At 38.9% G+C, this 22,751-nt stretch overlaps 2 protein-coding genes across 2 annotated transcripts in view; one reads left to right on the forward strand and one right to left on the reverse strand.

Moving 5' to 3' along the window:
• Positions 1-1,645: 1,645 nt before the first annotated feature.
• LOC135476233 (GPN-loop GTPase 1-like) lies at positions 1,646-18,036 on the reverse strand. Its single transcript, XM_064756180.1, has 12 exons — positions 17,910-18,036; positions 15,796-15,889; positions 14,892-14,931; positions 14,649-14,715; positions 13,650-13,687; positions 12,830-12,908; positions 11,662-11,802; positions 10,358-10,504; positions 9,654-9,736; positions 9,441-9,571; positions 7,273-7,374; positions 1,646-4,142 (listed from the first exon to the last, which is right to left on the reverse strand). The coding sequence occupies exons 1-12, from the start codon at positions 18,003-18,005 to the stop codon at positions 4,051-4,053; spliced, it is 1,110 nt and encodes a 369-aa protein (XP_064612250.1). The 5' UTR covers positions 18,006-18,036; the 3' UTR covers positions 1,646-4,050.
• A 273-nt stretch (positions 18,037-18,309) lies between these two features.
• LOC135477176 (serine/threonine-protein kinase 36-like) overlaps positions 18,310-22,751 on the forward strand; it is a 52,275-nt gene continuing 47,833 nt past the window's right edge. Inside the window, 5 exon segments of the mRNA XM_064757332.1 lie at positions 18,310-18,511; positions 21,045-21,217; positions 21,576-21,716; positions 22,150-22,227; positions 22,561-22,740. Of these exon segments, the coding sequence (XP_064613402.1) occupies positions 21,134-21,217; positions 21,576-21,716; positions 22,150-22,227; positions 22,561-22,740 (483 nt within the window). The 5' untranslated portion in view covers positions 18,310-18,511; positions 21,045-21,133.

Below are 22,751 nucleotides of genomic sequence, written 5' to 3' on the forward strand. Positions count from 1 at the left end.
TGTAGCACAAGCAATCAAGATATCGACTGGTACGTGACATGTACCGTCAAGGTCCTCAAAATAGCGCAAGCGCATTCGACAATCTTTCGTGACACGAAACTAAACGAATAATAAATTAAAGCACGACTCCAAACATAATTAAATTTTTTCTATGCATTATCATAACATATAAATGTTAGGAATGCCGTCAAATAAATTGAATACAAAATCGGCTGTGTAGAAACAGTCAACAGGGATATGTTTTGGCCAGGCTAAAATCTATATATTTTATACGGCAACAGTTATTCTGTAGTATTCTTACTACACTGGATAAACAGAATTTCACGTTGAATAACAGAATGAATTTGAACATCAATCAAACAAAAGGCTTTCTGTTAAAATTAACAGGTAATATTTTGAGTGTATACGGGGTAACAGTGGAAGATTTGAAAACCAAGCCACGAACTGCAAGGTTTGTTGAAAATTAAAAATACCATCAAGCAGATTTTGAGGAAGGCTGTAGACTTGCCAGTAGCAGAGATATAAATACACCTACCAACCCATGAACTCGAAACACTGACTTCATTCATTTCACATGTACCTAAACGACTTCAAACAACCACATTACAACCGCAAACGTCAGGGAATGTCGCCATCTACATGCATCATTTGAAAATGTCCCCCCAAGGATCAGTGAACATTATGCAGATACAAACAAGTATGTAACAAATATGAAAACTGTTCTTCAGAATAAATAATTAATTTGACTTAAAATGACTTAAAGTTCAATAGTTTTATCCAACATGATATGAAAACAGAAACGTTGAACACACGTTGGAACGCATTTCGCACCAGTCTGAGAGTCGAGAATGAATGTGGGTCTGGGTAAAGGGTTTAGATATAGGACAATTGGTTTTTCTGATTGATTCCCGTGGGACTGAAAGACAGATGACATATTCTTTGGAAAAAAACAGGCAGGTTTTGTATGTACGAGTATGTGCCTTCATTTATTTATTTGTTTGTTTGATCGGAGTTTACGCCGTACCAAGAACTTTTTCGTGGTGGTAGGAAACAGGTAAGAGCCCTAAGAAATCCAAGACCACCCACAGGTTGATGTTAGACATTCCCGCGTACGACAGGAGAGGAAACCTGCACCACCACATACAGAGAAAGTGTTTGACGGCGCACTATATGTCTACTCTGTAGCATGTTTAGACTGAGAGATAAAGTGGATAGAACTGATTCTGGAAGAGTTTAAATATTGGCCCATGACACGAAACATTGGTACATGTAGCACAGATGGAATATTGCGGTATGACATCAAATATTGGCCCATGACACATGAAATAATGGCACAGGACACATCAAATATTGGCTAATAACGTTAAAAACTGGCCCGTGGAACACAAAGGTTTCAGTAGGCCTATAACATGACTGGGTGATAGGTCATGTCTTGGACATGTCGAGGTTTCAAACCTTAAAGTCATGCCTCAAGGCACATGTACATGTAACCACAAATGAAACTCACACCCGATTTTGCCCTATACTACCGTACCGAGCTGGTCAGCTTCCAGGGTTTGTACAGGTATATGAAAATAAAATTCATGTTTTCCAGGCGTTTTTTTTTCTTTTGATCATTTTCAAGGTTATTTTACACATACCACGGTGCAAATTATTGACTATATTTTAAGTCTGAATTATAGATGCTTTGATTTACATGCCTGTATATTGAATAGTACGCTTGCTTTTGCAAGAAATATTTGCTCGTCACCTCTGTAATGCGACACATTCTTTGACCCGGCCTTGGCTAAGTCAAAAAAAAAATCAACGCCATATATAACCATACAGGGCTTCCTCTGGGTCAGTATTTTTTTAGCCAGTCACTTTAGCCGCTCATCAGATTTTATAGTGAATACTATTTTTCCTTAGCCACACTTCCTTAGCGGCCAGGACTCGTTTTAATCTGCCATGGTGTAGCTGCTAGAATCAGTTTGGTCTCTTCCAACTACATCTGGAGTTTGTCAAACGTTACTTTAGAACAATTGCCCTCAAAGTAATGGACCAATGCTTGGCAGCATGATTTTGTTTTTTGAGAAAAAAAATCCACCTTTTTTTTAACCTATCTGTAGGATCCTAGTAAAATTTAATTTCCACTATCAGAAAAATTTGTTACGAAATCAATTTATAAATTCAGTTTATTTAAATGCATCATTATGATCAGTACATTGGAGTAACACCGTCTACAGGAGAAAACCAGACGACGTACACACTTATGTAGCAGCACATATTCTGAAACATTTAATTTACTTCGGATCCAAAAAAGAAATAGTTTATTAAGTGGAAAAGTTTAAATATTTCATGGGAGGTAACTTCGTTTACAGGTGTAACTCTACCTTGCTTTACTTCCGTTTTTTTTTGTATTTTTTATTTTTTTTTTTACAATTGGCGATGAAAGGCATCCTCCAAACTGCCATGATTCTCATTCGTTATTTAACAAAAATGATTTCAAGCGTTATTTAATGTAAGTCAACTTGCATCAATGCTGAACCCCCTTTGTGGATTTCTGTCAAGTAATCGCCATACAGCTGTGTTGTTTTTGTTTCGCCGATGTGAGGCCGTTTGACATGAAAGTAAGTGGATTATTTTCAAGTAAATAAATTTGTTGCCAAAAACATTCGCATTTTTCAAAATTGTTCAAAATTTGCGACAATGATGAGCGCAAGTGAAGGCCCTGATTATGGGAGAATTATCAGCGAGCTCCCGATATACAGACTCAGCGGTCAACAGACAATATTTTCAAGGAGTTCACAGGAGTATTTGTCTATTTCAAGGACTTTCAAGTACTTGAAAATGTTCAAAATTGCCTTAGCTAACACTGGCATGAAGTCACATCATATATTTTTTACTTTATCAAAACTCGGTAACCAATACAGTTTTACAGAAATCACATCGAACAGTAGCATATTTAGTTTATACATAATATACTCTTACATATTATTTCTGGGCTAAGTATAAAACTAAGGACATGGCTTAAAGTTAAAGCTGGTATTCGGTAGTAAATTTAAGCGTCGAGTCCGACATTTATATACCATTCGTAGTCCATAAAAGGCGTTCCAAGTCGATAATCGCAAGATCCATTTCCAAAACAACGTTTAACACTAACTCCCAAAGACAAAGGTATGTAAGAAATTATACAAATAAGAAATAAAGTCGGTAACACACAAGAGAGAAGCGGTCATCAGCTTTCAATGATGCCGGGCAGACAATGAATATTCCAGGCATGAATTCCATATCAAAGTTCAAATTCGTAGTCCGTGAATGAGTTCCATGTCAAATAACAATTAAACACGTATCTCAGTCGCGCTTTAATTGCAACTGTTCATAAAGGCATCGTGCTGATGTAATGAGCATGAGACAGTTTTAAACAACGGAGGCCTGGCGCAGACACGAATTTTCTTTGCATATCCAGAAAGCTTATGACGTTTCAAACCACCACGTCAAGTGATTGCTGGAACAGAAGCAAATAGCGATCAACCCGACGATATGAAGGCAACTCGTGCGCGTAAATTGTTGGATCTTGTCCTACACTGGTGTAACGTCAGTGCGTTCTTGTTTTGAAGCCTACCTTAACGGGCGTTGTGTGTTCATACACACGTAGGAACCAGTTATAAGCAGGTTATTAAACAGATTTTATTGTTTTGCGGCTGATAGCCACAGATCTTTTGGAAATATTGTTGAATGACACAAATCAGTGTGATCTATGCATCGTTTAACCAGTTAATGAGTCACATTTGTGCGCCAGGGATGAACGACTTGAACACCCTAGCGAACTGACTACAAATATGACAGTCGTCTGTACTGGCTTTCTTCAGAGGCATGTACAGGCGGTTAGGCTTTGTGGTAACTAATCAATTACCGAACAATTAAATATCTATCTACCTGTACAGTATGTACATAAATGCTTATATTTACAGTCTATGGGATTGATGACGTAGGCCGTTTTTAACAAATGACACGTGTATACATGCATACAAACACTAGACTATGTCAGAAGGAAGTTTACAGTAAGTTTCAGCTGTTGGGTTTCTGCTTGTCCTTTTGATGTTGTTTCTGGTTTTCCAGAAATCTCTTGAAAGATTCATACTCCTTCTTTTCATCGGGATCTGTAAACAAACAAACAAAAAAAAAACAAGATACTTCAGAGAAATGCTGTTTCATGAACACTGATATGCGCCTTTTTGTTATTTCTTTGCTTGATTTCCATTTTGCAAATTTATTCCAAAGTCTCGAGCATAATGTCATATAACCCTATAAAACCCTCATAAAAGACTAAGAGAACAAAGCCAGATCGAGTTAAACCTGTCATGCCTGTGGTGCTTGACCCCACATGTTTCTGCCTGCTTTGTGTGCCCTTTCCTTCTGTTTAGCCTATATGTCGTTCCTGTCTGACTAGTGTCAACTTGTGCACTGATGCTGCTTAGCCTAGATGTCGTTTCTATCTAATTACAATCAACTTGTGTACTGATGCTGTTTAGCCTAGATGTCGTTTCTGTTTGACTAGTGTCAACTTGTGCATTGATGCTGTTTAGCCTAGACGTCATTTCTGTCTGACTGGAGTCAACTTGTGTGCTGATGCTGTTTAGCCTAGATGTCGTTTCTGTTTGACTAGTGTCAACTTGTGCACTGATGCTGTTTAGCCTAGATGTCGTTTCTGATTGACTAGTGTCGACTTGTGCACTGATGCTGTTTAGCCTAGACGTCGTTTCTGTTTGACTAGTGTCAACTTGTGCACTGATGCTGTTTAGCTTAGATGTTGTCTCTGTCTGACTAGAGTCAACTTGTGCACTGATGCTGTTTAGCCTAGATGTCGTTTCTGTTTGACTAGAGTCAACTTGTGCACTGATGCTGTTTAGCCTAGATGTCGTTTCTGTTTGACTAGTGTCAACTTGTGCACAGATGCTGTTTAGCTTAGATGTCGTTTCTGTTTGACTAGTGTCAACTTGTGCACTGATGCTGTTTAGCCTGGATGTCGTTTCTGTATGACTAGTGTCAACTTGTGCATTGATGCTGTTTAGCCTGGATGTCGTTTCTGTATGACTAGTGTCATCTTGTGCACTGATGCTGTCTTAACCCAGACTTCGTTTTTGTCTGACTATTGTCATCTTGCCCACTGATGCTTTTTAGCCTAGATGTCATTTCTGTTTGACTAGAGTCAACTTGAGAACTGATACTGTTTAGCTTAGATACTGTTTCTGTCTGACTAGTGTCAACTTGTGCACTGATGTTGTTTAGCCCAGATGTTGTTTCTGCCTGCATAATTTCAACCTTTGGTGATGTCTAGCTAGCCTAGATGTTGTTTCTGTCTGGACAGTGTCTTTACTGTTTGTCTTTACTGCCTGTGTAGTGTCAGTCTGTGCTGTTTCCTGCTGTTTAGCCTTGATGTTGTTTTTGTCTGCACAGTGTCAGACTATGCTGTTCACTGCTGTTTAGCCCCGATGTTGTTTCTGTCTGCACTGTGCCAGACTTTACTGTTTACTGCTGTTTAGCCTAGATGTTGTTTCTGTCTGCACTGTGCCAGCCTTTACTGTTTACTGCTGTTTAGCCTAGATATTGTTTCTGTCTGCACTGTGCCAGCCTTTCCTGTTTGTATTTACTGCCTGTGTAATGTCAGTCCGTGCTGTTTACTGCTGTTTAGCCTAGATGTTGTTTCCACCTGCTTAACGTCAACTTTTGCTGCTGTTTAAGCTAGATGTTGTTTCTGTCTGCACAGTGCCAGCCTTTGCTGTTTATCTTTACTGCCTGTGTAGCATCAGTCTGTGTTGTTTACTGTTGTTTAGAGTAGATGTTGTTTCTGTCTGCACAGTGTCAGCCTTTGCTGTTTGTCTTTACTGCCTGTGTAGTGTCAGCCTGTGTTGTTTACTGCTGTTTAGCCTAGATGTTGTTTCTGTCTGGACAGTGCCAGCCTTTACTGTTTGTCTTTACCGCCTGTGTAGCGTCAGTCCATGCTGTTTACTGCTGTTTAGCCTACATGTTGTTTCTTTCTGCAAAGTGTCAGCCTTTGCTCTTTGCCTTTACTGCCTGTGAAGTGTCAGTCTGTGCTGTTTACTGCTATTAACCTAGATGTTGTTTCTGTTTGGACAGTGCCAGCCTTTACTGTTTGTCTTTATTGCCTGTGTAGCGTCAGTCTGTACTGTTCACTGCTGTTTAGCCTAGATGTTGTTTCTTTCTGCACAGTGTCAGCTTTTGCTGTTTGTCTTTACTGCCTGTGCAGTGTCAGCCTCTGCTGTTTACTACTGTTTAGCCTGGATGTTGTTTGTGTCTGCACAGTGCCAGACTTTGCTGTTTACTGCTGTTTATCTAGATGTTGTTTCTGTTTGGACAGTGCCAGCCTTTACTGTTTGTCTTTACTGCCTGTGTAGTGTCAGTCTGTGCTGTTTACTGCTGTTTAGCCTAGATGTTGTTTCTTGCTGCACAGTGCCAGACTTTGCTGTTTACTGCTGTTTAGCCTAGATGTTGTTTCTGTCTGCAAAGTGTCAGCCTTTGCTGTTTGCCTTTACTGCCTGTGTAGTGTCAGTCTGTGCTGTTTACTGCTGTTTAGCCTAGATGTTGTTTCTTTCTGCACAGTGTCAGCCTTTGCTGTTTGTCTTTACTGCTTGTGGAGTGTGTCTGTGCTGTTTGCTGCTGTTTAGCCTAGATGCTGTTTGTGTCTGCACAGTCCCAGCGTTTGCTGTCTTAACTGCTTGTGTAGTGTCAGTCTGTGCTGGTTGGTGCTGTTTAGCCTAGATGCTGTTTGTTTCTTTACTGTTTGTCTTTATTGCCTGTGTAGCGTCAGTCTGTACTGTTCACTGCTGTTTAGCCTAGGTGTTGTTTCTTTCTGCACAGTGTCAGCCTTTGCTGTTTGTCTTTACTGCCTGTGCAGTGTCAGCCTCTGCTGTTTACTACTGTTTAGCCTGGATGTTGTTTGTGTCTGCACAGTGCCAGACTTTGCTGTTTACTGCTGTTAACCTAGATGTTGTTTCTGTTTGGACAGTGCCAGCCTTTGCTGTTTGCCTTTACTGCCTGTGTAGTGTCAGTCTGTGCTGTTTACTGCTGTTTAGCCTAGATGTTGTTTCTTTCTGCACAGTGTCAGCCTTTGTTGTTTGTCTTTACTGCCTGTGCAGTGTCAGCCTCTGCTGTTCACTGCTGTTTAGCCTAGATGCTGTTTGTGTCTGGACAGTGCCAGGGTTTGCTGTTTGTCTTTACTGCTTGTGTAGTGATAGATAGTCTGTGCTGTTTGCTGCTCTTTCGCCTCACCATCCTCGGGCTGACCAGGTTGTATGAAGTCCTCATCAGAATCGTCCTCCTCGCCTCCAGCCTGAATCACCATCGCCGACTGCTTGGACAAATTGTCCGCAGCTACAACAAACAAACAACTTGTAACCACAACACCACCACGGTATAAATCAAACAGCTATATGTCTGCATAAGTATTCAAACACAATTCTAATAAACTTAGATCTGTTGCAGGAAGACTAGTTGCCCTGAAACCGTGAGGTGCAGGTTCAAATCCAGTTTGTGTTGTTTCAGCTGTGTCTTGACGTAAGGAGTTTTGTCATTCTGTGATGATGATTTCACGCTGCTCACAATGTTCCCACAAAATTATTTATTTATTTTTTTATTTGATTGGTGTTTTACGCCATACTCAAGAATATTTCACTTGTACGACGGCGGCCAGCATTAAGGTGGGTGTTAACCGGGCACAGGCTGGGGAAACCCACGACCATCCGTAGGTTGCTAGCAGACCTTCCCACATACATCTGGAGAGGAAGCATGAGCTGGTCTTGAACTCACAGCAACTGCATTGGCGAGACACTTCTGGGTTATTATGCTGCATTGGCGCACTAACAAAATGAGCCGTGGAGGCTCCCTCCCACAAAATTAAAGCTACCCCCAAATGAAGGAGTATATGTATATACATGTACTGTATTTCACCCAGTTTGGTATGTACAAATACACTCACAGACACGGTATGTACAAACACACTTACAGACACAGTATGTACAAATACACTTACAGACACGGGATGTGCAAATACACTTACAGACACGGGATGTACAAATACACTTACAGACACGGGATGTACAAATACACTTACAGACACGGGATGTACAAATACACTTACAGACACGGTATGTACAAATACACTTACAGACACGGTATGTACTAATACACTTACAGACACGGGATGTACAAATACACTTACAGACACGGTATGTACAAACACACTTACAGACACGGTATGTACAAATACACTTACAGACACGGGATGTGTAAATACACTTACAGACACGGTATGTACAAATACACTTACAGACATGGGATGTACAAATACACTCACAGACACGGGATGTACAAACACACTTACAGACACGGGATGTACAAATACACTTACAGACACGGTATGTACAAATACACTTACAGACACGGTATGTACAAATACACTTACAGACACGGTATGTACAAATACACTTACAGACACGGGATGTACAAATACACTTACAGACACGGGATGTACACATACACTTACAGACACGGGATGTACAAATACACTCACAGACACGGTATGTACAAATACACTCACAGACACCGGATGTACAAATACACTTACAGACACGGGATGTACAAATACACTTACAGACACGGGATGTACAAATACACTCACAGACAAGGTATGTACAAATACACTCACAGACACGGGATGTACAAATACACTCACAGACACGTTATGTGCAAATACACTTACAGACACGGGATGTACAAATACACTTACAGACACGGGATGTACAAATACACTTACAGACATGGGATGTACAAATACACTTACAGAAACGGTATGTACAAATACACTTACAGACATGGTATGTACAAATACACTTACAAACACGGTATGTACAAATACACTCACAGACACGGTATGTACAAATACACTTACAGACACGGTATGTACAAATACACTCACAGGCACGGTATGTACAAATACACTTACAGACACGGGATGTACAAATACACTCACAGACACGGTATGTACAAATACACTTACAGATACGGTATGTACAAATACACTTACAGACACGGTATGTACAAATACACTTACAGACACGGGATGTACAAATACGGGATGTACAAATACACTTACAGACACGGTATGTACAAATACACTCACAGACACGGTATGTACAAATACACTCACAGACACAGGATGTACAAATACACTTACAGACACGAGATGTACAAATACACTTACAGACACGGTATGTACAAATACACTTACAGACACATGTAAATGCCTTAAAATGATACCAACACTTAAGTTTTTGTAATAACAAATTAATCTAACTTCACAAAACACTCTTAAGTGGCCCTATATGGTGTATCAATTGATCAGAATCACGCAAGATTTGTCACATGACAAGTTATCATACCGATTTGTTCCAGTGTTCCAGAACCAGCAGATTTTTTGTCCCTCTGCAACCGCTCTAAATCCTCTCTCTGAACGGCCTCTGCTCTCTTCTCCTTGTCTGACTTCAACTTCTCATACATCGGACGGAACTCTCTGTAACCAGACAAAAATTATTTGAATGCAGTTATGAACTTGGTACACTCTTTGCATTTCTGGCAGGAATACAGAAACTCACCTTTCATATTCTTCAGCTGCTTCTGCAACTGCTTTGAAGAACTCTGGAATCCCAGCGCCAGTGACAGCAGAGACACCTACAGTCTGAAAACAAGGGGAGGGAATTACAGTACATGTGATGACATCACCCGTTCAGCTGCAGATACGCGGGGTATTGTAATGTTCTACGTGTACATAATGTTCCTTTGCATTCTTCTTCATTTCTCGGAATTAAACAGTAGATGGAAATGAAAATAATTGTATCTGTTGGTATTACTATTTGATTGTCTGGCATTTTGAAATCTATTTCCTCACTCCTTGAGACTGATTTCTTTACAAAAGCTGAATCTTAACGTTTTTCCTGTTTCAAATGACTGCAATGCTGACAACAGAGCCTAGCTTTTTATTTCTCTTAATAGATGTTTTTTCTGCCCTGAAAATTCAAAAATGCAGTCTACAAAACATTCTGGATATAACCATTTACATTCATAAACAGACAGATGTTGTGACATTTCATCATTCCAGAATAACAAACTATTTATTAGGCCTTCAAATGCTGGTTGCCATTGTATAAGTGAAATATTCTTGAGTACAGCATAAAACACAAATCAAATAGATAAATACATACAGTTATATCATCCTTGAAACTAAATGCCTTTGGATAATTTTGTACATTCTTGAGTATGGCAAGTGTAAAAGCACATAAATAAGTGAGCAAATCGTTACCCTGAGGTCGTTATAGAATTCGTCCAGCACCAGACTCATCGACCTCGTCAAATTGGAGACGTAGGAAGTCTCATGCTCGAGAGCTTCCTGAAAACTCTCAAAGTCTGTCATCCACTCCACGGCAAAACTGTGGTCAACTATGTCATTCTGTGGCAAAACAGTTAAACCCTTTATCCATATTCCATTTGTTTAAAGAATTTATCCAGAGCACAGGCCATGTCTGTAAAGATTAGATACATGTACTTTCCAAATTGTAAACCCTGGCTTTAGGATAACTTTTCAAGCCATCCATAAAGTTATTGACAAGCAGTTGATAGAAGTCCACTGCTTACAGTTGCTAAATCAACAAGTTTTGAAACTGCACCACTTCAAAGAAAAAGCTAAACATGTACAATTAGATCTTTAGTTCATTGGCCAGTGAGAAGATAAAAGTTCCAGTGATGTTCTACATAAATGGTTGTACACACAAATTACACAGTGCCCTCTGTTAGACCACATGGGCAATATACACAGAAAGCAAGGAAAATTTCAGTATAAAGGCTATACAATACTACCGCCAAGTCCTGATGAGTTCAACCGAACACCAGTCAAATAAATAAATAAATCTAACTATATGGTTGACTTGAATAGTTTAGGCTAAAATAGCAGCAGCACTGTTTTCAGATTTTTGCTATGTTCAGGGGACAGTTATTGACTTACAAAACGTGATTAGATATCATGGACATGATCAACTGAACCCTTCAAAATTCTCATTTCAACATCAGTCAGATTTTTTATTTTTTTTAGAAAAGGCCAGAAAAAAGCCAAAAAATATGACAAGAACAGTCTTGAAGTTGTTTAATTTGACAGTTTCTGTCTGTACAGCATATGAATCCCTTTATACAGTTTACATGCACACGACTATTTCCATATGTATCATTACACATATACTTATTTGTTCTGACCCTGCACATAATACTAAACTGCCACAAAAGACGCTTTGGCAGATAGCTAAAGTGAAGCATAAGGTCAATTTACATGTTACAAAATTCAAGGTGATGTTTGGACAAATATACTTCCAGTAAACGTTTTCAAGTATAAAGTATTACTGCAAATCTTCCAACTTTTTTCGACCTCACACTTTTTTCAGTGGAACTGATGCATTCAATTATTATGAAAATGACACAACAATTATTTCGGTCACTAAAGAAGCAAGCTCCATAAAACCGTGCCAATTCTTCTCTACATTCCATTTTTTCTCTCAGAATGTTTCCAAATATTGGTCGCAGTGGTGGTTAAAAATGTTGAAGAATTGGAGTACTCACCTTATTGAGCGCAATGATAAATGGGAGTTTGGTTTTGTACAGGATGCTGCAGGCATACAGCATGTTGGACATGAAGGTGACAGGGTTCACACTGCGGGCAGTGTCCATCACATAGACAACCACAGTAGGGAAGGAAGACGCCTGGAACAATATTAAAAGGAACTTTTGTCACTCCCATCGGCATAATGAACACACATGAACGTTCACATAACAAATGGTTTTCACATTTGCAAATACAAAATACATCACCACTAGTATAAAATGCTACATGAACATGCTGGCAACCGTGCGACATATCTGGGTATCCTTTTGATTTGCACAGATGTCAGTTTTACTATTTTTGTATACGCAAATAACACAGAAACACAAGAAAAGAAAATGTTATCCATTGGGATCATAAACTTATGACCCCAAACCCCTTTTGTCAAAGTCTTCTGTCAGGCTCTAAGTTCATATGTAGAAGACTACTTAAGACTGACCAATCAGCTCCACAATGTACACATAAACTTTGACCGAGGTCAGTAATTACATGCATAAGGCTTTGATGAACAGGCTGGTTCACAAAAGAAAATCAAGCAGTATGTTACTTTCCTAAAGGGAAAACACAAACACTATGGTGCTGAAATTTGACTGTACAGTTACTTACAAATGCTGGCATGCTTGCTCATTACAAATATCAGACCGTTATTACTGATGTTGTTCGAATGATCAATGTTTCAATCCAGTTCTTGCTGTTTTGGCTGAAGCTCAAGAGGTTTGTCAGTTGATCGAGAGGGGTTTGTGGTTTAATTCCTGCCAATTCAAAAATTCTTTACAATGCTTAACTTTGGGTACTGAATGATGACATTTGGACACATTTGTCTGGAGATAACATTGATGAGGATGACAACATTTCGATTTCTAAAATCCAGAAAAAAGCCTTTAGACTTTAAGTCAAAATTGGCTTTGTGGCATTAGCTGAAGATACCTGACAGGAAGTCTTACAATTTTGCTGACTTCATACTATATTCCAACTACTTGTACAATGTAGCACAGATGCATTTAAGCCTACAACATCATTGTTCACGGCCTAATCGACTGCAACTATAACAACACTATAGCTGTTAGCCAGCTAAGTCCACATAAGTCTCTTAAGCTTGGTTAACAATAAAAAAAAAAAACCACTGACCAGAGCTTCTGTGATGATACTTCCAGAGGCTGACCAGGTAAACACTTCAATCTGACCAGGTGTGTCTAGGATTACATATCTATCCAAAGCAACAAAACAGGATATATGTATTTATTTATTTGCTTTTGAATATTTCACTTACAGAACATGTACATATGACAACAACCAGCTTTACGGTGAGAAGAAACCAGGAGGAGCATGCAACAACAAAAAAAAATGAAGAGAGGGTGGAATTACATGTACATGTAGTTATTTGATCGACTTTTTAGGCTGTGGTCAAGAAAATTTTATTTATCTGATGTTTATGTAGGGGTGGGAACCTGCTAAAATATTACAAGCTGTAGATCAACCAGGTCAAGCCTGGAAATGAGCAGTAAGAGAAGGAAAATGTCCTACAATGCTGCATCAAATAGTATTTTGACAGGGGCCAGCTGTTTTGTAGTGTCATTACTACAAAATACATGTTCCAGTTTGGGGTGGATTTAAACATGTACACTTGTAGATGTACAGCTCCATTTCTCACTCAGCCAATCAGTCATAGAGAGCAATGGTTATAGGACTTCATCTCTGGGTCACTTTGGGATCACACCTGGATTTGAACTCTGATCTCCATATTCAGCCCAGCAGCCCCCAAACTGCAGTGATATATTCCATGTATAACATTGTTTTGTCTTTTACTTTAGCAAGAGATATGTCAAAATAGAGGCTGTCTATTTGACAGACAGACACCGATTAATGGAGCTGACTGTTACCATTAACATTTTTATTATATTTTATATACTTGCGATGATATACTAATATTTTATTATCTAAGACTCACTTGCAGTCCTTCCCTCTTTTGTCAATGAATTTCATCACCTATCAATACAATAAAAAAGAGTGAATGCAAAATGACTGGGGCAAACTCATCCATGTATACCGGCGTCCACCTCTGTTTTTATACAAATGTTATATTGGGGAATACCAGTGATGTTAGGCAAAACCAGATGTTATTTTTTCACAACTGTTCATCTGTTACACGTACTTTAATGACAAAAACATATACCTGGATGAGAAGGAACATTTTTTCTTATATTTGTAGAAAAGTACACATTTTCAAATTTCGAAAGCTAAATGTAAGCTTGTGGAATATACTAGTAAATTCTTTAACTAAAACCAGGACATCATACAGAAAACTGACATGGAAGGCAATTGAACTGCATATAGAAATTCATACAACCAATCAAAAGCCTGTCTAATTTGCTGCAAAGATGGCTTCACAGACAACTGTGCCTACGAGGGTCTTTAATTCTGATTGCAGACTGAATAGCAGGTGATGTCTCTGGAAAGAGTACTTCCCCAATTTTGCCAATGGACAACCTTTCGATTTTATCTTTAATTTTCAAGACAAGAATAGACGTAGCACCCCACAAATCAATTTTCATGACTGATCAATTTTCATGACTGATCAAATGGAAACAGAACAGCACTCTTTGTACCATTGGTCAGACTTGACTAAACTTGAATGACCCTATCATATGTTACAATTTTCTCCGACTGGGCACAAATTTCAAATTTCTGACTTTGGCTCTGAAGAAGATAATTCTTTAGTAAAGTACAGAGATTTGAAAGAGGACCAATCCTGTGTTCATAAAAATCTACATCACTACCAAATTCTATCTGCATGCACAAAGCATCTGACAGATTTACTGACTTTAAACTGCAGTGAGAGTTGTATTTGAGCCTGCCACGCAACTGGCCGCAAAGTCCCAGACCAACCTTTTGTAAAGAGAATTACTGTTTGAGCTACTCAGCCAAAATGTTTACATAACTGACAAACCTGATCAAATCTTGTAGCAAACAAGTTAAGTGATGTGACGATGCCTCCATTGGGTCCTAGAGAGTATCTGGACAGAGTCAAGGTGGAGATGTAAACACATGTACACCAGCCAAGTAACGCTGTCCTGACCGCATGCATATACACTGATTCAGCTACACATTTATTTATTGTGGCTTTAAGCCATAATCATTCATTCATTCATTCATTCATTCATTCATTCAAAGATCTCCGGGTCAAGGATACTGCTTCATCACCTCTTTGTAGTTAACTGTATCTCGAATATCTAAAAAGCAAGATACCAAAAAATTTAGTTATTCTTGAGTAGGCCATGTGAAATTTAGGGTGCCAGCAACTTTTGAGACATTTTCAAGACACCTCTTGGCAGTCTTTTTATTTTGTGTCTTCAAGACTTAGTATTCCTCTCACCATTACGACTATACAGTATACTCATGTAGATAAAAGAAAATCTGTATGCCACCATATTTACATGTATGTATTTAAATTAATAAATAACAACATTTGGATAAATGATTAATTTATATCGACAGTGTCATGCTCCTACGTATACATATACTAAGTTCATGTAGGTGCTGTATACAGCCTTGTGAATAACAACAATTGAGACTCCTAACATGTGTGTTAAACATTATACAGATATTGCATTCTGTGGGAAGGACATCAGGAACTGTCAGCTAGAAGTGATATTCAACGAGGGCGAAGCTTTTTGAGTTGTCGTCCGTCCGGTTGTTTACTTTATGAACAAGCTGACGCTAGAGAGCTCTCAAAGGGAGATAACTGCTGTGAAATGTGCATGTGATCGCTGGACATTAGCATGAGATCGTTGAATATTGCCTCATGGATGTGGGATAATACTTTGTGAGCATGACGTTGCATTTCTTGGCGTGTATGATCATTGAACATCATGTTTTGCGGAATATCATGTGACCTTCTCTTTACTAACGGAAACCGAGAATTACCCTATGAGATATAGCAACATGCATTAGCAGTAAAAGTGTACTTACCTCTAATGCACATAAAAGGGCATAAAGCATCATGGAAATCAGCAATCATTGAAAGAGTTTCATTAGTAATTTAGTGATCTGGTTATTACCACATACTAAAGAACTAATAATAATGGCACACTAACCAATATTAGCTGGGTATGGGACTTCATGAACAGCAGGGTCCAAGTTTAACACATAAGGGGGGCATTTCTGTGCGTGAAGATGAGCCGTGATTCTCTGCACAATAAAAAGGAAAAAAACGTTTTCTACCATAAGCTGTGTGTGGTTTTCAAACACATCTCGCTACAATATGGCTGAAAAAGTTTCTGACTTATGGAGATGCTTCCACAGGCAGAACTATAAAAGCACGGAGGCATGATGATGATGTGAATTTCTAAATCCACATTTCTGTCATTGTGAGATGGGCCACCACGGTGGCGTAGCCCCAGGTGGTTATTTCAGTCTTCTCTTTATACTGGGCCGGTGCATTTATCATAGCCACAGTGGCCACCAATGGTATTAAACGGTACAGTTTGTGCCATTTCATGTTGAGTCTGATATGTCCCTGGAGTTTCTAGATGACATCTACAGAACAGGCATCTTCTGTGGCTCTTACCTCCCAGCCAGCCCGCATAAATATTCTACCTGGTAAGGCCACAGTCATGTAAGCCAGCAAATAAATTCTTGACTTGACACGGGAAACTACTTCTAAAAAACTGGCCATTGGGTGTTTCTTTCCAGGTTTAACACATGTGGCATCATGGAAGGAGAACTCTGTGAAGACCCATAACTGTGGTTAAGGTAAAATGGCTGTAGCTTGAGCAATGGCATTATCAAGTAGAATATATGGGTTATGTTGTGTGTGCTGGCAAGCTAAGAGGTAACAGCAAGTTGACACCTGTTTTGTACTGCAGGCTGAGATTTGGTGTGTAACATGGCCTGAGACTATGTGAAGTCCATTGGTCACTGCTGTGGACATGATGCTCTGCCAATCCATGATGCTCTGCCAATCCATTACATAATGCATCTGCCAATCCATTACATAATGAGAGGAGGGCTATAAAACAGACTGCCAATGCCTCTCGTCCGGTATGTTATTCCAGTCTTTTAGGCCGACTGTGAGAGCTAGGAGATAAATTAATTCAGCAAGTTAAATGATCTCCCTCCTTATTTAACATTCTGACATTTATCTTGTTGGTTGACTGACAGAATAAATGTCAGAAATATAAAATATGGAGGTAGTTTGTTTAAAGCTATTGAATTAAAGTTCAAGTAGTCAAATGGGGCTGGTGGTGATGGTCCTTGGGGCATGTGGTTCAAGACTGATCTGACCCTAGCTTAGGCAACATTTTGTTCAGTCCAGGATGACCTTTAATGTCAGAGCACAGGCCACTCAAAAACCTGGGCTTGGTGCAGGAGTTTACAATAATTCAAGACCACTTCTTTTCCACCATCATGAACAGCTCATCTCATTATGCATAAGAACAATAGGCCAACCAGACCACTCACTGAAATGAAATGAAAGCAATCTACGATATACCGAAATGTGGCTGTAGGCTGTACTTCTATGATGTCAGGTCCAAAAGACTCCAACTCCTTTTCTTATAATCACCCAAAGTCACTGGAATTTTGACACTAACAGTGTTAATTTTGAGCCCAACGAATGTCTGGACCGATTGTCTTTGTTATCCACAAAAGCCTTGTGCAAATAAAAGATATCACCCTACTGACCAACACCATATGCCTCTGCTCACTTCAGAATAGATGTATTACAGCCAGGAAGGCTTCCGTGGAACACACTCGTCAGTCGTTGCTGCCATCTTCCCACTGCTCCATGATGAAGTAGAACAAGCTCTACACAGCTCAAGATGGCGGGAGCGACCGAGGAGTGTATTCCATGGAAGCCTTCATGCCTTTAATATGATTATCTACAACATCTATTCTATCTATAACAGATCAACGTTGTGCTTACAATAAATCGACAGACGAAAAGATAAAGGAACATAAGTGTTCAACAATTTAAGGCCGTGGTCACATCCTTGATAGATGATTTTTGTCTTCGGCGCTGACACACTGCCACGGCAACTGCATCGGGTTTTTAAACAGAGGGCGCTCTGACACTGGTTTGCGCCCATCCTTGGCAGAACTCCATTTTGCCAAACCTAACGCCAGAGCTATCTCGGACTTGATCAGTGTATGTACTGTACTGAAGCCCTGTTGGCCGCCTATGTTTCATTTACTTAAATTACAGAGTCACCTGAACGAATGTTGTTTTTCCTGACCCCGCCATCCCCAAAACGATCACACAGACCGGCTTGTGACTGCTGGATGAGTCGCCAGCATCTGTCTGCATCTTTGATTCCTCTTGTGATGAGCTACCAACGTCTATCTCTGCTGCCGATGCCATGCTGTGTTGTTGTTGCACGATGGTACCGACTGTTAAGCCGCACACTCGTAGCTCATTTTACAAACTTATTTTATCAAGTCAGCAGTTAAATGTGGAATTTATCATTTGATCACAGAAAAACTACTTATTTAGAGGAAATACGAGTAATATGAAGACTAGCTTTTTTCCTAAGCGTTCAGATCCTACGAAACGATGTATCGAAACTAGCTTTCACATTTTTTGACATGGCGACTCGACGCGTAAACAACAGCGTTGTGCAGGTGTTTTTTTCACCTTTTTAGCGAATTATTGGTTTGAAAACTGTTCAGGTTTTGCTGATATGAAATTCGGTGGATACTTTTATGTCATGTAGGCAACCCTGAGTCCAAACCAATTGCTGTCTTACAATATATGTAGATATATGCGGATTTTATCCTTTGCGTGAATGGGACGTACGGTGCTGCATGTTACTTGTGAGTGTATCAGATACCACCCTCTTTCCAACCATCATTGTCAACTGGTCAAGGCATGTAATCCACATCCGCTCCATGATGGACATGGAGTGTATATATGCCTTGAACCTGTGATGACAAAAGACGGTTGTATTGCTGATGATGCTGCCAGTTGTTATAGTCATTGACCCTCTTCCTAAATGTGCATTGTGTCAAGCAGTTTTGTCAGTCAGCTGAAGTCATAATGTTTGCCACTTGATGTAAACCCCTATCTAACAAATCTGCAAACCACTACTGCATAATGCTGACAGTGGTATAAGTGAAATATTTGTGACAGAAGAGCACACACATGTAGATATGGTAGAGGCTGAAAAAAAAAAGGAATAGTCGTTTATAATCCGGCCTGTTGTCAAGTTACCTCAGTTAGGGTTTAATTGTAACTGTTCATGCATATCCTTAAAAGTAGCAACTTGCATGCCACATAGCATAAAATACCAATCAAATAAATGAATTCTAAGCCATGTCAGGAATTTTCAGCTGTGCTGGCTGTTTCAGCAAAACAAGAATGTAATTTGCCAGAAAAAAAAAATAGTATGGAGGGGAATGGTTTAAAGGGAGAAACTCTGAAAATTAACCAAATAAAATGCAGGTATTGGCATAGCAAAAATGTAACTGTTAGTGTATTTGAGACTGAGCAAATTCAGGCACTTCACTTGATTGTCACAGTAGTTAACTGACTGATGTAAAGATAACATGAGAATGTACCCAGAAATGAGCAACCATGAATGATATTCTGAGAGCTGTTTGTGTGTCTATATAACATCTCAGAATTATACCATATTGGACAAAAGACTATTCTGCATAGCATACACACAGTATGTAAATTGTGAATTTCAAGAAAGTCATGGATAAATGTCACCTTTAAAAAGGGTTCACTGGCAATATTTTCACTTTATTTGTGAGCGATTAAAGCTTATGGGCGCAAGTAAATTGGCAAGTGATCCATTGTGAGTACTTAGACTTGAATAAGTTTGTGAGAACTGGTTGTAATGTACATCTTTTGTGTTAAAGGGTTACAGAATTGATACTGATTGGCTGGTGTGATAGATAAACAATACAGAATTGATACTGATTGGCTGGTGTGATAGATAAACAATACAGAATTGATACTGATTGGCTGGTGTGATAGATAAACAATACAGAATTGATACTGAATGGCTGGTGTGATAGATAAACAATACAGAATTGATACTGATTGGCTGGTGTGATAGATAAACAATTCAGAATTGATACTGAATGGCGGGTGTGACAGATAAACAATACAGAATTGATACTGATGGGCTGGTGTGATAGATAAACAATACAGAATTGATACTGATTGGCTGGTGTGATAGATAAACAATACAGAATTGATACTGATTGGCTGGTGTGATAGATAAACAATACAGAATTGATACTGAATGGATGGTGTGATAGGTAAACAATACAGAATTGATACTGAATGGCTGGTGTGATAGATTAACAATACAGAATTGATACTGATTGGCTGGTGTGATAGATAAACAATACAGAATTGATACTGATGGGCTGGTGTGATAGATAAACAATACAGAATTGATACTGATTGGCTGGTGTGATAGATAAACAATACAGAATTGATACTGAATGGCTGGTGTGATAGATAAACAATACAGAATTGATACTGATGGGCTGGTGTGATAGATAAACAATACAGAATTGATATTGATTGGCTGGTGTGATAGATAAACGATACATAATTGATACTGATTGGCTGGTGTGATAGATTAACAATACAGAATTGATACTGAATGGCTGGTGTGATAGATAAACAATACAGAATTGATACTGATTGGCTGGTGTGATAGATAAACAATACAGAATTGATACTGAATGGCTGGTGTGATAGATAAACAATACAGAATTGATACTGAATGGCTGGTGTGTAAGATAAACAATACAGAATTGATACTGATTGGCTGGTGTGATAGATAAACAATACAGAATTGATACTGATGGGCTGGTGTGATAGATAAACAAGTCCAGGCCCTGCCTTGCCTAATCTGTTATGGCACATTTATTCAAGCATGACCCAGGCTGGAAGATTTAACTCGGGAAAGCAAGTGTCCACTGTCAACCAATCAGCATTGATTCAATTACCCTTTGTGTTTTGTGTTACTGTAATTCTTCAGCTATTTCACATGTTTTGCAAGCTGTTTATTCAAGCATATTCTGAAAGCATTATTCTGTATTGAATGATAAAACCATACTTTTTGTGAAGCCTTGAAACCTGTCAGTTCAGCCAATATATATTAGTCTCCAAAATCAAAGTAAAAATGTGCATGAATTGCACTGAAAGTTTCTGTTTCATATGCAAAAAGCTTGAGGAATTAGGGTGATGCTTGGTTTGGGGGAAAAGCTATATTGTAGGGAGCAAAGAGGACGTGTAAATGTGAATCTTTCGTGGTTAATCATAAGTCATGCCATGTCTAAACCTAGGTGTTTTCAAGCTGGAGGGATATTATTTTTCTTTCAGAACACATTTCCATGACAGATGGTAAGAGTAAGAAGGGATAACAACTATTCAAAAGCCGACAGAAGACCGCACAGGTTAAACCTGTTGTCATGGAAAACTACCACGTATTGGAGCTTATAGGAGAGGGCTCGTTTGGGAAGGTGTATAAAGGCAGGAAGAAATACACGGGACAGGTGAACAATCCATGCCATGATTTGAGTCAAAATTGATATATTGATGTTTTATTATTATTGTTTTTTGTGATTATTTTTTTTTATTTGCTGACAATTGTTTTTTTTTTTTGTAATTTAATAGTGAATGCAGTCTTATGTATAACTGACAAGTTTATACATGTAGTACAGTATTAGCAGTAGTTGTAATTCCTGTGTTAATTTGTGTAGGTTTTACATGTACCTGTGTTAAAGTGAAACAGGTGTATCATGATCCCTTATGTCAAGAAGATAAGAAATCAGTGCTCTTTCTATGTCTCTAGCTGTCTTGCAGTATTTCTTCACTTTCTGACCATCTTTCCCTTTTATTGTCTGCTTTCAGGTAGTGGCCTTAAAGTTCATCCCCAAAACAGGAAAAGCAGAGAAGGAACTGCGAAGTCTACGTAGAGAAATTGAGATCATGAGAGGGCTTCATCACGAAAACATCATTGAGATGTTGGACCATTTTGAGACTGATAAGGAAGTGAGTAGTGGACATAAATTTGTTAGAATTTTACTTTTTATCCAAGCTGAATTTTACCTCTTTAAACTGTGTTAAAGCTACTGAGTTAGGCTTCATCCTCATAACTTCATGTATTGTAGTATTTCTTTACTGTCATCAAGGAGATATATGTATATATACTTTTGCGAATTTTAAAAGCTTAAGATTTAAATCCCACAGTTAAAAGTTGTGTTACATGTACTTGTCAAGCCCATCCAAACAAATAAGCAATAAACTGTATCTGTTGTGATATGTCGGAAATACAATGCACTGTTTTAAGTGATTTTAAATCACATGGACTGAGACAAGCAAGCAAACATACACAACAAAGACCATCTTGTCTTATTTTTACACAATAATCATGATATGAAGTTTTCAGTTGTTATGGCAAAGTGTATTTGTGATTATGTTACAGGTGGTTGTTGTGACTGATTATGCTGAAGGCGAATTATTTCAGATTTTGGAAGACGATGGTAGTTTACCCGAAGAGCAGGTGTGTGAACGGAAGTTCTTGGGGTTCTCTAAGAGTTCATCTTAAACCTATTTACAGGGTACCATTCACAAACTGTCACTAAGGGAAAGGGCCTATGAACTCATGATTGGGAAAACCTTAATGCAAAACTGCATATTTTCGAAAAAAAAGTACTGTGTACTTGACAGCCAATCTAGTATTTAAGCTAGACACATTCCTTGAATAATGAAAAAACTTGTGAATGCAGATATGTACAGTATGCGCTGTATCTTACACTGCTGAAAGTGATATATCCTGAATAAACCTCAAATTAAACGAAGAAATAAATCTGCTTGTTTATTGCCATGAGCACAGGTGAGGTCTATTGCCTGTCAGTTGGTCTCAGCCCTCTTCTACCTGCACTCACACCGTATCCTCCACCGGGACATGAAGCCGCAGAACATTCTCCTTGGGAAGGGTGGAACTGTCAAACTCTGCGACTTTGGCTTTGCTCGATCTATGAGCTGCAACACCCTTGTGCTTACCTCTATCAAGGTACTAATAAG

Source organism: Liolophura sinensis, chromosome 10, assembly GCF_032854445.1.
Source record: "Liolophura sinensis isolate JHLJ2023 chromosome 10, CUHK_Ljap_v2, whole genome shotgun sequence".
NCBI classification, from domain to species: Eukaryota; Metazoa; Mollusca; class Polyplacophora; order Chitonida; family Chitonidae; genus Liolophura; species Liolophura sinensis.

Bases quoted from the DNA above. Each gene is read 5' to 3' on its own strand.
- LOC135476233 (XM_064756180.1), bottom strand. From the start codon at position 18,005: ATGCAGACAGATGCTGGCGACTCATCCAGCAGTCACAAGCCGGTCTGT. The intron at 15,890-17,909 runs GTGACTCTGTAA...TTTATTGTGCAG, and splicing joins GAAAAACAACATTCGTTCAG to AGAATCACGGCTCATCTTCA. The intron at 14,716-14,891 runs GTATCCTTGACC...GACTCTGTCCAG, and splicing joins TACAAAGAGGTGATGAAGCA to ATACTCTCTAGGACCCAATG.